Raw genomic sequence first — 18,176 nt, forward strand, 5'->3', positions numbered from 1 at the left:
AAGTATGATGACGTGCAGAAAATATACTATTCATTAGAATAGCTGCAGAATATAATCCACTGCTATGTTTAATCTTCCTACATTGTAGATGAATGGGACTTGTAAAGGTCCATGTGATCGTTTTGAAAGTGATTGTTTTTCTTCGTTAGGCAGATCTGGGATATTATTATTATTATTATTATTATTATTATTATTATTAAGTAGATCACAGACATCCAGGTTTTCCAAGGCCTCATTATGACGAGTTTCCATCTAAAAAGGCAGGCTTTTTACATGGGAATCTAGTACTTTAAATCTCTGTTCTAATTATCCCTCGGAGAGAAGAGGCAAGACTGCTGCTCAGCTCGAGTCTTGAAAACACACGCCATGTGCTCGGTGAGTGTTTTTAGAGGGGGGAAATCGGGGAGCGAGAGAGGTGGCCGGGACTGGCCTGAATCCCAGGGGGTAAAGTACACTAGCAACTTGGTTCTGTTGCCTGCGACGTGTTTGTGTTAGTTGCCAGTGAAATGGGTCTCTCTGTTTGTCCCCACGGTGTACTAGACTGTGTGAGGAGCGGGAACGCGCTGTCTGGGTCTGTTGAGTGGGACTCTGGGAGTGACGGCTTTCTCTTGTTGCAGCCGGCCTCATCTAAGACTGCAGTGGGAGCAACGGCAGCAGTAGGAGCTGCCTGTGACAGGATTAAGAGTAGACTTGGAGCACGGCCATCCCTCAACAGAGCCAGAGGAGCCCCAGCCTCAGCCCCTCAGGCTCTCCCTCCAGTATCTAGGCAGAGGCCGGGAAGAGATGTCTGCAGCAGTGCCTCCGGCGGGATGTGTTCGCCTCGGGCCAAACAGAGCACCACAGCAGGTAAGAGCATTCTCCGACAGAGTTAAGTTCATGTTAGAATACAATGTGTAAAACCATTGCTGCTCTGTGAGTTCTGTAAGACTAGATTGACACTGAGCTTTTGCGGTAGTGTTTGATCGCTCTCACACAGAGTAAAAGTGACATCTCATCCAGGGGATAGTGTAAACATTGGCTGTGGTACAGAGTGAATACCTTTTTTTTACAATCCAGACTGCCTGCCTTTGAATAAGCACTGGCCTAATGATTTCCTAGGCATTTCCTCTGTAATGTAAACAGTGAGCTATCCTGTTATCGTTTAGTCAGGTCTGTATGTCTAGCAGTGTGTATAAGCACCAGAGGACTGACCTGCTGAATAGTGTTGTGGATTTGCGTGGTGGTTTATGTAACTGATGCTTTACCCTAGAAGTCTAGTATTCTGCAGCTGCTCAGTGTTTCTGTTGTATGGACTCCGCTCGTACAGGTGATTCCATGATGTGTTTTAAGTGATCAGAGTTTCACTAGTGATACATCTGATTCAAAGGTGTCATCCTAGTGTCCCTCACATCATGTACTCATCGGTCTCATTGCCCAACTCGTCCAGCCTAGCATCGCTACCTGTCCTTTAGTTTAGGAGAGATGGGGATTCTAAATCCCCTCATTATCTGTGATACAGTGGCTGACTTGACTGCAACTGTAAAGGGTCTTGTTCAATCTTCAACAGACTCCTCTGAATGGTCATGCATCAGTGGTCGTCAGCCAGGTTTCAGTACACAATCTCACCATGAGAGGGCAACCTTTCCTGTTGCTGATGACCAGAGCTTGTGCCGTGACCCCACAGGAAAAACATGGATACAGATGTCACGTAGCTCCCCTGCTCATCCCAGGACCCCATCACTTTAGCTCTACCGCTCCTATGAGCAGCATGAAGGGAGAGGGTAGAGACAGTCCCAGGGAAAGAGGAGAGAGGTGGGATTCTCCCTCTGGTGGGAAGCCAGCTGTGCTACTAGAACAAGCAGAGGAAGGAACGGGAGGTTTTTAAAGCTCAGCGCTGCTGTGAAAGCCACAGAACACAATGTCTGTGAAACCAACTCCCTTACAGGAACCTAGTAGATCTCTAGTGATGTTTCAGGCTCTGCTCTGTATGTGGTGAAGGGACACCTGGTGCTGTTTATGGTGCAGAAAAATTAGTAACCATGAGGATAGGTGCCACACAATTTCTCTCAGCTTTGTGCTCGTATTTGAAAACAGTCATTCATGTAACCTGCTTATGTAACTCCATCAGAGGGGTATTGGGTGGTGTAACAGGCCTGATGTGGAGCTAGGCCAAGCCTGTCTGTCTGCTATACAACCTGCTTAGGGCAATTATTATATTTCCACCAGTGCTCTGATCTGGCATGAACAAAAGTCAGCTCACCATTTGCCTTGACCATGGCTCATAACAGCTGATCTCTGACCAGTTACCAGATGGCCTACTGAACACAAGGACTGGGGCACTTTGAGTTCAGTTGAAATGTTGTTTGTGTATTGTGGTGCAGCCTTATGAAAACAGGTTGGAGCAGAATATGCGGTTACTCTCTGCAGGATTTCTTTATTTACACTTCTGCCTCTGATTTCTGTGTCTCAATGCTGATATCTGTCATATAGGTCATCAGAGGTCCCAGACAACAGAGGGACTGCCTGTTTTAACCTCCTCAGCCAACGGCAGCACTAAGCCCCCAGTGACTGGTTCCAGACTCCCCCAGGCCTCTGGTCTTACCCTGGCTGTGGGCTCCAGCCAGCCCTCTACTGCTGTCTCCTCCTCCAGACTGCCCTACAAGTCCCAGGGTGTCCCCAAGAGCATCCCTTCCAAGGCCAGTGTACACAATGAGCACAGTGGCAGCACAGGAAATGCACAAGGTGAGAAGCTCAACTAGGGAAATCATACTCTGATATTGTTTTGTTCTAGTTGAATAAAAATAACTATTTTTAAAGCCTTATTTTACGAGGTCAATTGACTGAACACATTCTTGTTCACAGCAAGAATCTGGGAAAGAGTCTTTATCAAGGTTGTTGCTCTCCAGGGTCCGTCTGGCTCTGTCAGGTTGATTTCTAAAGACGCATCTGGTAACAGGGAAGGGTGGGGCGAGGCGGGTGAGCAGTGGATTGTACATGGTGACCCACATTAAGAGGCTACTGACTGGGCTGTGCTAAAACATCTCCTTGGCTTTAAGCCTTCACATCAGCCTGCTGGAGACCCATATCTTTCATCTTGTGATTGGTCCTGTGATCTGTTTCTACATGAAATCACATACGGCAAATGAAAGTCTAATTTGGTTCAGCAGTGTCTGAGAATGCTATGTCCTTTCTCTGATGGGTATTGTTTTTCAGTTCTGTTCTTAGACAATGGTCCAGCTCTAACCCTCTGAGAAGTCTGAGATGAACATCAATGCTAGTCTGTAAGGAGAATGAATCCTACACAGTCAAGTGAATTAAATAAATTGGCAACATTCCCATCTTGTATGGTTCAACTGTGCATGGTTGTAATAAGAACATTGATTGTGCGTTAACAAGCATGCCTTGGAATGTCTGACTGTTGAGCTGTACAGTGGGAGGGAGGGAGGGAGGGAGGGAGGGAGGGAGGGAGGGAGGGAGGGAGGGAGGGAGGGAGGGAGGGAGGGAGGGGGAAGAGGGAGCTAGCCCTGTTAGACAATGGGCCTTTTCCCTTTCAGCATCTTCAGCATACTGCGACCTGATTGGCTAAGCAGCTTTGTTTTCCAGACTGGGGTCCCCCACACATGGTTGTCTAGGAGACTGGGTCTGTTCCACTGTAGTTCAGTCACAGTGATGCCTAAAGGGGGAAGAGCACACACCACAGAAATACCACGGAGGAATATTTAGACATTTCTGTTGCTTTCTGGTTTTGTGTTTGCGATCTTTCCATCTTCCCAATGTCTGGTTACGGGGGACTGCGGAGCTGCACTTGGACTGAATTTTCTACTCGGGTTTTCACCAATTCCTCATTGATCCCACAAGGCAGTGCTGCAGGCTCCCACTGTGACCTCACTCTGCTGACATGCCTGCTCATTGGATCCTATCGCTTCTGTATCATCCCTTTGTTAGCTGCTTTTAACGGGAAGACTAGAATACGGCTATGGAAGAGTAAGTCAGACGAGATTTAGAATTGAATGTCTGTCTGCATTGGCTTTGTTTTCTAGAGCCCTGGAGTAATTATATTCAATTATTTCATTTTAAGGCAACTATCCATTCTCAGTCCATAGCCTATCTCTTTAGTACACTCTGTACTCTTCTGTTGGTGTAAATAAGGTGAGCTGTTTTATAGAATTCTGAAGTATGGTACCAAGGTCCCTCCTACATTTGTAAATGATAGAAATTACATTTAAATGCTCCATTCCTAAAACGGTAAGTCACATCAAGTTTAGATGTCGAGTGTCTGAATACTGAGGAAGTATGTCTTAACTATTTGACTTTATCTGCCCTACAGTTTCTGCAGGAGCAGCCCAGGTGTCTGTGGGAAGACCAGCCTCATGCAAGACCACATTGTTAAAAGCTAGACTCCTCTCACACCCAGGGAGTAACATAGGACCTGGTGAGATGGGATTCTCATACAGACATACTGTAGTTATCCACAAAACCAAAGAGTGACCAACAACTCTTCTATTGGCTGTTTCCCCCAACATTTTGTTTTGTTGTTTCCTTCCTGAAGTTAACATTTTTTTGTCCTCCTCAGTTAGTTTTTTTGCTAAATCCCTCAATCTCCCAAATTCTAATCAGATTAGTTGTTAGTCTGTTTTGTGTATCACCTAAAATCCCATAATGCAGCGCAAATTAGATGGCGCCTCTCTAGATTCACAACATCTGCTATCAAATGCCTGGGAAGTGAAATTTGGTTGATTAGGAAATAGAATAGAGAACCAAAATGCTGACTTGAAGCTTTTGTTTAGATGCGTCAACAGGGTGCTGATGGACACTGTTAAAACAAACTTATGCACAGTTTTATTAGATTGAACATGTATCTTATCCAGGTGCCTGATAGGATGTGTACTGCTCAAACACCTTTTAAATGTTTAGCGAAGTTCCCATCAGTAGCCCCTGTCCTCTGTGTATGAGGCGTCGGCCTTTTTAAATGTGTTTAGCTAAGTTCCCATCAGTAGCCCCTGTCCTCTGTGTATGAGACGTCAGCCTTTTTAAATGTGTTTAGCTAAGTTCCCATCAGTAGCCCCTGTCCTCTGTGTATGAGACGTCAGCCTTTTTAAATGTGTTTAGCTAAGTTCCCATCGGTAGCCCCTGTCCTCTGTGTATGAGACGTCAGCCTTTTTAAATGTGTTTAGCTAAGATCCCATCGGTAGCCCCTGTCCTCTGTGTATGAGACGTCAGCCTTTTTAAAATGTGTTTAGCTAAGATCCCATCAGTAGCCCCTGTCCTCTGTGTATGAGACGTCAGCCTTTTTTAAATGTGTTTAGCTAAGTTCCCATCAGTAGCCCCTGTCCTCTGTGTATGAGACGTCAGCCTTTTTTAAATGTGTTTAGCTAAGTTCCCATCAGTAGCCCCTGTCCTCTGTGTATGAGGCGTCAGCCTTTTAAATGTGTTTAGCTAAGTTCCCATCAGTAGCCCCTGTCCTCTGTGTATGAGGCGTCAGCCTTTTAAATGTCACTCAGCAGGCAGAAGTAGCGTTGATGCAGCAGTTCAGTCCCTTCATAGCCAGGGCACAGTGTCTTAGTGGTGTGTGTGATGGTTCAGATCCACTCAAACCCCGAGCCTCATCTTACATTTTATTATTCACAGCAGGATGCAAAACTACAGAGTCGACCAATCGGGTGCCCTCAAGGTCCAGAGCCAGTCCTATGAAAAGATCTGCTTCATCAAGACTTGTTCGTCCTGCCGCTGTATTACCTGGTGAGATGGTTATTTTAGTTACCGACAGTGTTACTTTCTGTTGTTAAAGAGTTGAACTTCCCAACTCAATAAGCCCATTTGAGATGTAGATATTCTGTTTTTATGTGGTCAATGGTCATATCCATATACGATTGGCAGTTTGTTTGATTGGCAGTTTGTTTGATTGGCAGTTTGTTTGATTGGCAGTTTGTTTGATTGGCAGTTTGTTTGATTGGCAGTTTGTTTGATTGGCAGTTTGTATGATTGGCAGTTTGTTTGCGAGAATTACAAAGCTGTTCGGCTTGACCTCCAGAATGTGTGAAACTGCACTGGTTTGAGGTTCTACGTTCTGACTACATTAATCTAGACTAAAGTCCTTGAGGACTAGGACCTTTTTCTGGAGAGCTGTGGCCAATCTGCTGTAGTTGCACATAATGAGACCTCTTAACAGGAGAAGCCCTTTGTTTCTCTGGCAGACAAACATACAACTGTTGTGTTCATGTCCATAGTCCTTTGTGGCTAGTGGGAGGGGGTTTTGCTTGTGGCCATCTATGCTTTGGCTGCATAAAATGTATAATGTTCTACTGAAACGGTTACAATTGCCCAAAACAGTCAGAATATGCAAACGCTTTTTATACTCAAGGCAGCTGAAGCTGTTTAGTATTTGCATAATATTTCTGAATGTTGGACAGTAGGCCTTTTTGTTTCTAGGGGGAGTAACAGACCTCTCGTTATGAATTGTAGCTCCAGAATGTCATGTAGTTGGAGACTGGGGATGTTTATCCCCCCTGTCATAGCATCTACTGTAAATGAGATGATGGGACTTTACTAATTACCATACAGTAGTGTTGAGAGCACCCGTACAGTAGTGTTGAGAGCACCCGTACAGTAGTGTTGAGAGCACCCGTACAGTAGTGTTGAGAGCACCCGTACAGTAGTGTTGAGAGCACCCGTACAGTAGTGTTGAGAGCACCCGTACAGTAGTGTTGAGAGCACCCGTACAGTAGTGTTGAGAGCAGGGCTAAGGGAGCAGGCTTGTTTTTTAGCTCATCGGGCTCAACCTTGCCATGAGCTATCCATCACCTCCCGCCATTTCTCTTCTCCTCTCTCTGCTGGTGTGAAGGAGAGTGGAAGGGAGGGAGGGGTGAATTTGTGAGAGTAGTAGCCCAGATTGAGCCACCATTCGCGCCAGTCTCCACTGTTCACTCCTCCCCCTCTCCTTGTTCCCTCCCACTCCCCTCCCCCTCTCCTCTGCCAGCATGGCCCAGCTCTGGGAGATTCTAGAGCTCTATTGCTAGATATTTGTCTGAGCACTGAATGGTCTGAACTGAAGGCTGGCTTGAACTCCAGGATTAGGGATGTCTTTCTCTGCCTCTGCCTGTCACATCTGTCCAGGGCAGAGCTATTGAAAGCCTGCCCCCCCAACCCCCCAGCCTCTCTCCCAGATGGGCATGTGCTGCTGGTCCTCATTCTGAGTGGGAGGAGTTCCTGTTGCCATGGTGAACTGGCTGAAGGGGCTCTCACATGGTAACGGTTGCTGCTGCTGTTTTTTTCTCTTCATGTCTCAGTGCTCCTGTCGACTGAGGCACTCTACCCTGAGACCATCTTTGGCATGTGGAGCACAGCAAGTTTACCATCTTCTACCTCTGGATTTTTTGGGGATTTAAAGTACAGTAGTTAGTGTTGGGTATATCCCTTCCTTGGTGTTTGGAGAGATGTTATGGTCTACGAAACTCTCACTGGTCAACATCCATGTGCGGCTGGCGGCCAAGGGTTTACTCAGGAACCTGCAGCAGCTGTCAGGATGCAGGAAGAACACCGGCGTGTTCTACACAGGTCTGTTTAATACCGCACCGCCAACACAGGAAACCGCTACGGCTTACGCTGCTGCAGCCTCCTCTGTTTTACACCGGCTAATCTCACTGTTGGTGCCGTTCGTGCTACTCACACAGAGCTGCGCTGTTTGTGAATCTATTTTTAGCTTTTGTTTACCAGGAGCGGTTCATCTTTCATGCCACCTATCTGCATCCATTTAGAGGAAAACATGTTTCTTATAGTCTGTATTGCTTCTTTTTTTATAAACTTTATTTAAATGAAATACTCAATGGGATTTCTCTTGACAATCATGTTGATTTCAGAAATGTTTTTGGTGTTGGATTTGTGTGTGTGCATGTTTTATTATACTTGTGAGTACCATAAATCGTGACAATAATAGTAAACAAGCTAATATTCAGAGAACAAAGGACATTTTACCAGTCCTCACTTGTAAAAATACAATTTTAGGGTTCAAATTAGGGTTAGGCGTTATAGTTAGGGAAAATAGTGTTTTAAATGGGAAGCAATTGTTGGTTCCCAAAAAGTCCTCAAATATAGTAAAACATATAGCGCTGTGTGTTGTATTTGTGGTGAGTATGTACGCATGAGAGCACTCTTCATCTTGTATGCTGGGAGACACACTGCTCCAGTTTCAGCCTGACATGTGGGTTATTTTCAGCAGCACTCACTAGGTTGAGCTGTGGGAATGTTGTGACGGAGGACAAATCCCACAGAAGATTCTCATCAGATTATTTTTTAAAATGCATTTATTTGTTTGGGCAAATCAAGCCAAATAAGGTTTCCCTCAAACATGACATTTACATTTTTTTATTTAACATTGAACTAGGCAAGTCAGTTATGAACAAATTCTTATTTACAATGACAGCCTACCAAAATGCAAAAGGCCTCCTTGCGGGGATGGGGGCTGGGATTAAAAATAAATAAAAATATAGGACAAAACCTACATCACAACAAGAGACTATGTACATAGACCTAAGACAACAACATAGCAAGGCAGCAGCACATGACAACACAGCATGGTAGCAACACAACATGACAACAACATGGTAGCAGCACAAAACATGGTACAAACATTATTGGGCACAGACAACAGCAAGAAGGTAGAGACAACAATACATCATGCAAAGCAGCCACAACTGTCAGTAAGTGTCATGATTGAGTCTTTTGAATGAAGAGATTGAGATAAAACTGTCCAGTTTGAGTGTTTTTTGCAGCTCGTTCCAGTCGCTAACTGCAGCGATGTATGTGAGATGAGATGGCACATGTTTTTGTGTGACATTCATGGTCAGCATGGCAACTTCTGAAACAAGGCCAAGAGTAGATCGTTGTAGGTGATCCCCTTTTAAGGTAGTCATGGCTAATTATTAACCTTTACACCATGAACCTTAGATTTAACCCTCTGACATGCTGAGAAACCATTAAAGATTACTTCTCTTACCTAGATGATACAATGCAGTAGGGTTTACAATATGGACAAATCTAATAGCTTTTTTTTTAACCAAATATTGTAATTTGACTTGCGATTTAGATCAAAACACTTGGGTGAACTGTTTGAATCATACACTGAACCAAAATATGAATGCAACAATTTCAAAGATTTTACTGAGTTACAGTTCATATAAGGAAATCAGTCAATTGAAATCTATTCAGTAGACCCTAATCTATGGATTTCACATGACTGGGAATACAGACATGCATCTGTTGGTCACAGATACTTTTGGTCATGTAGTCTATGTGGACACCTGCTTGTTGAACATCTCATTCCAAAATCATGGGCATTAAAACGGAGTAGGTACCCCCCCTTTGCTGCTATAACAGCCTCCACTCTTCTGGGAAGGTTTTCCACTAGATGTTGGAACACTACTGCGGGCACTGATGTTGGGCGATTAGGCCTGGCTCGCAGTCGGCGTTCCAATTTATCCCAAAGGTGTTCGATGAGGTGGAGGTCAGGGCTCTGTGCAGGCAAGTCAAGTTCTTCCACAACGATCTAGACAAACCATTTCTGTATGGACCTCGCTTTGTGCACGGGGGCATTATGCTGAAACAGGAAAGGGCCTTCCCCAAACTGTTGCCACAAAGTTGGAAGTTCAGAATCGTCTAGAATTTCATTGTATGCTGTAGTGTTAAGATTTCCCTTCACTGGAACTAAGGGGCCTAGCCCGAACCATGAAAAACAGCCCCAGACCATTATTCCTCCTCTACCAAATCTTAGTTGGCACTATGCACCTGGGCAGGTAGCGCTCTCCTGGCATCCACCAAACCCAGACTCGTCCATCGGACTGCCAGATGGTGATGCGTGATTCATCACTCCATGGAACACGTTTCCACTGCTCCATAGTCTAATGGCGGTGAGCTTTACACCACTCCAGCCGCCACATTGCACATGGGGATTTTAGGCTTGTGTGCTTCTGCTCAGCCATGGAAACGCATTTCATGAAGTGAGTGTTGCAACCGAGGACAGACGATTTTTACGTGGTGCATGCTTCAGCACTCGGTGGTCCCGTTCTGAGCTTGTGTGGCCTACCACTTCTCGGCTGAGCCGTTGTTGCTCCTAGACGTTTCCACATCACAATAACAGCACTTACAGTTGACCGGGGCAGCTCTAGCAGGGCAGAAATTTGATGAACTGACTTGTTGGAAAGGTGGCATCCTATGACGGTGTCACGTTTCAAAGTCACTGAGCGCTTCAGTAAAGCCATTCTACTGCCAATGTTTGTCTATGGAGATTGCATGGCTGTGTGCTCGATTTTATACACCTGTCAGCCATGTGTGTTGGTGAAATAGCCGAATCCAGTAATTTGAAGGGGTGTCCACATACTTTTGTATATGCAGTGCCTTTGGAAAGTATTCAGACCCCACATTTTGTTAGGTTACAGCCTTATTCTAAAATGTAGTAATTTGTGTTTTTCACATCAATCTACACACAATAGCCCATAATGACAAAGCAAACACTGTATTTATTTCTCTTATTTATTTATATATATATATATATATATAACAATTACAGCCTCGAGTCTTCTTGGGTATGACGCTACAAGCTTGGCACGCCTGTATTTGGGCAGTTTCTCCCAATATCTGCAGATCCTCTCAAGCTCTGTCAGGTTGGATGAGGAGCGTTGCTGCACAGCTATTTTCAGATCTCTCCAGAGATGTTCCATCGGGTTCACGTCCGGGCTCTGGCTGGGCCACTCATGGTCATTCAGAGACTTGTCTCAAAGCCACTCCTGCGTTGTGTTGGCTGTGTGCTTAGGGTTGTTGTCCTGTTGCAAGATGACCCTTCGCCCCAGTCTAAGGTCCTGAGTGCTCTGGACCAGGTTTTCATCAAGGATCTCGCTGTACTTCGCTCCGTTCATCTTTCCCTCGATCCTGACTAGTCTCCCCGTCCCTGCCACTGAAAAACATCCCAACAGCATGATGCTGCCACCATGCTTCACTGTAGGGATAGTGCCAGGTTTCCTCTAGACGTGACGCTTGGCATTCAGGCCAAAGAATTGAATCTTGGTTTCATCAGACCGAAGAATCTTGTTTCTGATGGTCTGAGTCTTTAGGTGCCTTTTGGCAAACTCCAAGTGGGCTGTCATGTGCCTTTTGCTGAGGAGTGGCTTCCGTGTGGCCACTCTACTATAAAGGCCTGATTGGTGGAGTGCTGTAGGGAGAACATTCCAGAAGGACAACCATCTCATCTCCACAGAGGAACTCTAGAGCTCTGTCAGTGACCATCAGGTTCTTGGTCACCTCCCTGACCAAGGCCCTTCTCTCCCGATTGCCCAATTTGGCCGTGGTTTCAAACTAATTCCATTTAAGAATGATGGAGGTACATTTTGAGTCTCATAGCAAAGTGTCTGAATACTTATGTATTTAAGGTATTTCTGTTTTTTTGTTTTGAATACATTTGCCAAAAAATTTAAAAATCTGTTTTCGCATTGTCATTATGGGGTAGATTGTGTGTAGATTGTTGAGGAAATTGTTTTATTTAATCCATTTAAAAATGTGGAAAAACTCAAGGGGTCTGAATACTTTCCGAAGTTACTGTATAGTGTACCTTAAAAGGTTTGCATCAGAAAACCAGTCAGCATCTGGTACAGTATGACTACCATTTGCCTCGTGCAGCGCGACACATCTCCTTCGCATAGAGTTGATCGGGCTGTTGATTGTGGCCTGAGAAAAGTTGTCCAACTCCCCTTCAATTATTGTTATTTAACCTTTATTTAACTAGGCAAGTCAGTTAAGAACATTCTTATTTACAATGACGCCTAGGAACAGTGGTTTAAATGCCTTATTCAGGGTTAGAATGACAGAATTTTACCTTGTCAGCTCGGGGATTCGATCAAGCAACCTTTCGGTTACTGGCCGGTTACTGGCCCAATGCGCTAACCACCCTGTTCAATGGCTGTGAGAAGTTGCTGGATATTGGCAGGAACTGGACACGCTGTTGTACACGTCGACCCAGAGCATCCCAAAAATACTCAATGGGTTACATGTCTGGTGAATATGCAGGCCATGGAAGAACTGACATTTTCAGCTTCCAGGAATTGTGTACAGATCCTTGCGACATGGGGCTGTGCATTATCATGCTGAAACATGAGGTGATGGTGTTAGATGAATGGAACGACAATGGGCCTCAGGATCTCGTCAGTGTCTCTGCATTCAAATTGCCATCAATAATTGTAATGGTGGTCGTTGTCCGTAGATTACGCCTGCCTGCCCATACCAAAACCCCACTGCCACCATGGGCCACTCAGCCACAGATTTCAACGTTGTGAACAATCAGTGGCTATCAAAGGTGAGCATTTGCCCACCGACGTCTGTTACACCGCCAAACCGACGTCTGTTACGCCGCCAAACCGACGTCTGTTACGCCGCCAAACCGACGTCTGTTACGCCGCCAAACCGACGTCTGTTACGCCGCCAAACCGACGTCTGTTACGCCGCCAAACTGAAGTCAGGTCAAGGATGACGAGCTTCGCTGAGACGGTTTCTGACAGTTTGTGCAGAAATTCTTTGGTTGTGCAAACCCACAGTTTCATCAGCTGTCTGGGTGGCTGGTCTCAGACGATCCCACAGGTGAAGAAGACCAATGTGGAGGTCCTGGGCTGGTGTGGTTACACGTGGTCTGCGGTTGTGAGGCTGGTTGGATGTAGTGCCAAATTCTCTAAAATGATGTTGGATGCGGTTTATGGTAGAGAAATGTAACATTAAATTCAGGCAACAACTCTGGTGGACATTCCTGCAGTCAATGTGCCAACTGCACGCTCCCTCATCTTGAGAAATACAGTTGAAGTCGGAAGTTTACATGCACCTTACCCAAATACATTTAAACTCAGTTTTTCACCATTCCTGACATTTAATCCTAGTAAAAATTCCCAGTCTTAGGTCGGTTAGGATCACCACTTTATTTTAAGAATGTGAAGTGTCAGAATAATAGTGATTTTATTTCAGCTTTTATTTCTTTCATCACATTTCCTGTGGGTCAGAAGTTTACATACACTCAATTAGTATTTGTTAGCATTGCCTTTAAATTATTTAACTTGGGTCAAACGTTTTGGGTAGCCTTCCACAAGCTTCCCACAATAAGTTGGGTGAATTCCTCCTGACAGAGCTGGTGTAACTGATTCAGGTTTGTAGGCCTCCTTGCTCGCACACGCTTTTTCAGTTCTGCCAACAAATTGCCTATAGGATCGAGGTCAGGGCTTTGTGATGGCCACTCCAATACCTTGACTTTGTTGTCCTTAAGCCATTTTGCCACAACTTTGGAAGTATGCTTGGGGTCATTGTCCATTTGGAAGACCCATTTGCAACCAAGCTTTAACTTCCTGACTGATGTCTTGAGATGTTGCTTCAATATATCCACATACTTTTCCTACCTCATGATGCCATCTATTTTGTGAAGTGCACCAGTCCCTCTTGCAGCAAAGCACCCCCACAACATGATGCTGCCACCCCTGTGCTTCACGGTTGGGATGGTGTTCTTCGGTTTGCAAGCATCCCCCTTTTTCCTCCAAACATAACAATGGTCATTATGGTCAAACAGTTCTATTTTTGTTTCATCAGACCAGAGGACATTTCTCCAAAAAGTATCATCTTTGTCCTCATGTGCAGTTGCAAACCGTAGTCTGGCTTTTTTATGGCGGTTTTGGAGCAGTGGCCTCTTCCTTGCTGCGCGGCCTTTCAGGTTATGTCGATATAGGACTCGTTTTACTGTGGATATAGATACTTTTGTACCTGTTTCCTCCAGCATCTTCACAAGGTCCTTTGCTGCTGTTCTGGGATTGATTTGCACTTTTCACACCAAAGTACGTTCATCTCTAGGAGACAGAATGCTGCGTGGTCCACGTGGTGCTTATACTTGCGTACTATTGTTTGTACAGATGACCCTGGGACCTTCAGGTGTTTGGAAATTGCTCCCAAGGATGAACCAGACTTGTGGAGGTCTACAATAGGTCTTGGCTGATTTTTCTTTTGATTTTCCCATGATGTCAAGCAAAGGGGCACTGAGTTTGAAGGTAGGCCTTGAAACACATCCACAGGTACACCTCCAATTGACTAAAATTGTCAATTCGCCTATCAGAAGCTTCTCAAGCCATGGCAATTTTCTGGATTTTTCCAAGCTGTTAAAGGCACAGTCAACTTAGTGTATGTAAACTTCTGACCCACTGGAATTATGATACAGTGAATTATAAATGAAATGATCTGTCTAAACAATTGTTGGAAAAATTACTTGTGTCATGCACAAAGTAGATGTCCTAACCGACTTGCCAAAACTATAGTTTTTTTTTTTATAACAAGAAATTTGGGGAGAGGTTGAAAAAACGAGTTTTTATGACTCCAACCTAAGTGTATGTAAACTTCCGACTTCAACTGTATGTGGTGTTGTGACAAAATGGCAAATTTTAGTGGCCTTTTATTGTCCCCAGCACAAGGTGCACCTGTGTAATGATCATGTTTCTCGACGTACCACTCCTCTCATGTGGATGGATTCTCTTGGCAAAGGAGAAACGCTCACTAACAGGGATGTAAACAAATGTGTGCACAACATTTGAGAGAAATAAGCTTTTTGTGCATGTGGAACTTTTCTGGGATCTTATTTCAGCTCATGTAACATAGGATCAACACTTTGCATGTTGCGTTTATATTTTTGTTCAGTGTAAATAAAATGAGTACTCCGATTCGATGGTTTGGTGTCATTTGGCATGTCAACTAATGAAAAGGACTGGTACAGTAGAGATTTCTGTGACAGGGTAGGAACCAAAATGTTAGTCAGCGTTTCCCTGGGGGACCCTTATTAGGTATGAATGTTACATTCATGGTGTAAAAAAATAAAATGCTTAATGCACATGTCAATATTACAATTCTGATTTAAAATGGGATTAATTGTGCAGCCCTACAATAGTCTACTTAATCCTCTGACATGATGAGAAAGCATTTAAAGGTTACTTCTCTTACCTAGATGTACTTACGGTCTATGTAATCTGGGTCATTGTTTTCTTTCAGTTCAATAGATGACAGATTACAGCTGGAGAATGAATTAGCCGTGCTTGCATGACCCCTGACAAAGAGATGGCAAAATAAACCCAATCTGCTTTCTAACCCCCTGAACAACATGTCAACAGAATGCGCCACACCTGATCCCACTAAAGAACTAGAACACACCGGCTTGGTCAACAGCACATATCAGAGCCCAATTGGTGTCGTGGAATTGGTTTAATTCTGTGTTCCGCTGCGTAGTAGAGTAAATGAAGGATACAAAGTATATTGAAAGCAGGTGCTTCTACACAGGTGTTCCAGAGTTAATTAAGCAATTAAAATCCCATCATGCTTAGGGCTGTTTTTTGGCCATTATTTTTGCTACCATGGCTATGTCCCCATAGGATGGCTGTTCCCCCATCCACAGGGCACGAGTGGTCACTGAATGTTTTCATCCTCATCAAACCAATGTAAACCATATGCCATGGCAGTCTGTCACCAGATATCTACCCAACTGAACACTTATGGGAGATTCTGGAGTGATTCTGGAATTTCTTGTGGAAGAATGGTGTCTAATCCCTCTAATAGAGTTCCAGACTCTTGTAGAATCTTTATTTGGGCAGGTAACTGCCCAAGTAAAATAAACATCAACATAAGGTGCATTGAAGCTGGTCTGGTTCATGGTGGTCCAATGCCCTATTAAAACACTTTGATGTTTATTTTATTTGGGCAGTTACCTGTATTTCAATGTTTGCCCCTGTAACAGTCAGTGCGAAGTTATTGATTTGAAAGACTAGGAACATTATATTGAATAACATGGCCTGAGTTAGTTAATGAATTGAAGTGCCTTTTGGAGAAGGGATTGTACAGAATCGATAGCGTTTCACTTAGCACGTTTACTGGTATTATTCCATCACCCCACAGCCGTACAAGAATGTTATTGTGATCAGCCTCTCATCATGCATTGTGCTATGGCGTGCCATCCCCTGGTGGCACCAGCAAACCCCTCACTCTATGGTGTCCGAGTGGGAACAGAATTGCTACAGAGCTAGGAGAAAGAGTGAGTTACAATTTCCATGTTATGTCATCCTCTCCTTATCTGGACACTTGATCAAAATAGTTGTAGGTGCTCTGCCATGGGAGACACCAGTTGGATGACAACAAACACCTGTTTTGTGGTTGTCACTAAATCCTGCCTATTTCTAGAATTTCTCATAAAATCTGAATTTTAAACCTAACCTTAACCACACTGCTAACTTTATGCCCAACCTTAAATTAAGAACAAAAAGCAAATGTTTGAATGTTTACAATATAGACCATTTTTATTTTGTGGCTGTGGCAACCCATGCTTTGTCTAGACTCTAGAGAGCATGGCCAGCTGCCTCTTGGGACTGCTTCAAATAATACAGGTAAAAGAGATGAACATTAGTTATTGAAACACTCTGGTTATCTGTTGCATAATAATGTCAAGTTTTACCCCAGGACTCACTCCCTAAAGGGGGAATGAAATTCCATGACATCAGAAAAGTTCCTGATCCAATCTCCCAAGTGGATATGTGGCTATATTAGGGCAGTCAAACTGTTTAGCAGAAAGCTTAAGAAATTGTCAATCTCAATTAGTGAACTGATTAGAAACTATGACCTTTACATATTTTCCTTGATACATATTATAATGATTCAACATGTCAGTTTACTCAGAATTGAGACCTACATAAAAATGTGTTCAATAGTATCCACTGCAGTATTTCCAATGCCTGCCTATCATATTGTGTGTGGGCAGGGCTATGCTGCATGTATGTGTGTCTCAGGGCAGGTCTTGGCTGCTGCTGCAGTATTATTGCGTAAGGAATCACCAGAGTCCAGAGACCTCTGACATCACCAGCAGAGGGCGTCAGACTACACAGAACATCTCACACCTACAATACCACACAGCCCTCCCCTCAATACCACACAGCCCTCCCCTCAAAACCAGCTTGGTTCTGGTCAAGCCAACAGCTGGCTTCCAGTCTAGACTAAATGGCTGTGCACGATGTGGCATATTTATGAATGCTACTTCATTTACATGTGAGCTATTTTATGGTAACTAGTCTCAATCGAGTGCTTTTCTACTTTATTTTATTAATAGAATTATTAGCAATTGTTTCAGTCAGCAAAATAGCATTATCAGGAAGTGGTAAACAAAACATGGACATTTCTGACACAACAACTCCAGTTTTGGATCCATTAACTTGTACTTCCAGTTAAAACCTTGGAAAGAAAGTGTACCCAAACGCACTTCAGCCTAGCTTGAACAAAAAGGTGAATCCGGTGTTTGACTGAGGGACTTGGAAAAAATCCAAACATTCCTTACCCCAGGACACTTCAACGGTTGACTATCCAGGAGAATACAGAAAAAGGAGCACTGTGTCTGCATTGATATGTTTATTGATGAGACAAACAAAGCATTCCGATCAATGCAGACACCGTGCTCCTTTTCCTGTTTCCTGTATAGTCAACTGTGGAAGTGTCCTGGGGTCAGGAATGTTGTTTCGAGTCTAAACCCTTATTTCTCTCTTTTTAGGGGGGAAAAAAAAAAAAACAATTTGGAAGACACAAATTACCCTCTGTTACCGTTGAACCTGGGAAAAAAAAAATATGTATATATATGTTTTTTCCAGGTTCAACGGTAACAGAGGGTAATTTGTGTCTTCCAAATTGTTTTTTTCTTCTTTTTTTCCCCCTGATAATGCTATTTTGCTGACTGAAACAATTGCTAATAATTCTATTAATAAATTAAAGTAGAAAAGCACTCTATTGAGACTAGTTACATACACACATCTCAATTTGCTTTTTGTTCTTAATTTAAGGTTAGGCATAAAGTTAGCAGTGTGGTTAAGGTTAGGTTTAAAATTCAGATTTTATGAGAAATTCTAGAAATAGGCAGGATTTAGTGACAACCACAATATATATATATATACACACACAATACACCGCCGGTCAGTTTTAGAACACCTACTCATTCAAGGGTTTTTAATTTATTTTTATTTTCTACATTGTAGAATAATAGTGGAAACATCGAAACTATGAAATAACACACATGGAATCATGTAGTAACCAAAAATCTCCAATTTGGACTCCAGACCAAATGACAGATTTCCACCGGTCTAATGTCACATTGCCTGTGTTTCTTGGCCCAAGCA

At 43.7% G+C, this 18,176-nt stretch overlaps 1 protein-coding gene across 4 annotated transcripts in view; it reads left to right on the forward strand.

Moving 5' to 3' along the window:
• The window catches only part of mtus1a (microtubule associated tumor suppressor 1a), a 65,416-nt gene that overhangs the window by 16,847 nt on the left and 30,393 nt on the right, over positions 1-18,176 (forward strand). For 2 of the 4 annotated variants that reach the window (XM_014212818.2, XM_014212819.2), the window contains exons 3-6: positions 618-846; positions 2,470-2,721; positions 4,307-4,411; positions 5,608-5,718. In XM_014212818.2, coding sequence (XP_014068293.2) covers positions 618-846; positions 2,470-2,721; positions 4,307-4,411; positions 5,608-5,718 — 697 coding nt within the window. Of the gene's footprint in view, positions 1-617; positions 847-2,469; positions 2,722-3,572; positions 3,964-4,306; positions 4,412-5,607; positions 5,719-7,232; positions 7,534-18,176 lie in introns of those variants that run through there. The other 2 variants (XM_045724092.1, XM_045724093.1) reach the window with 2 other exon arrangements.

The sequence above is a fragment of the Salmo salar genome, chromosome ssa09 (assembly GCF_905237065.1).
Source record: "Salmo salar chromosome ssa09, Ssal_v3.1, whole genome shotgun sequence".
NCBI classification, from domain to species: Eukaryota; Metazoa; Chordata; class Actinopteri; order Salmoniformes; family Salmonidae; genus Salmo; species Salmo salar.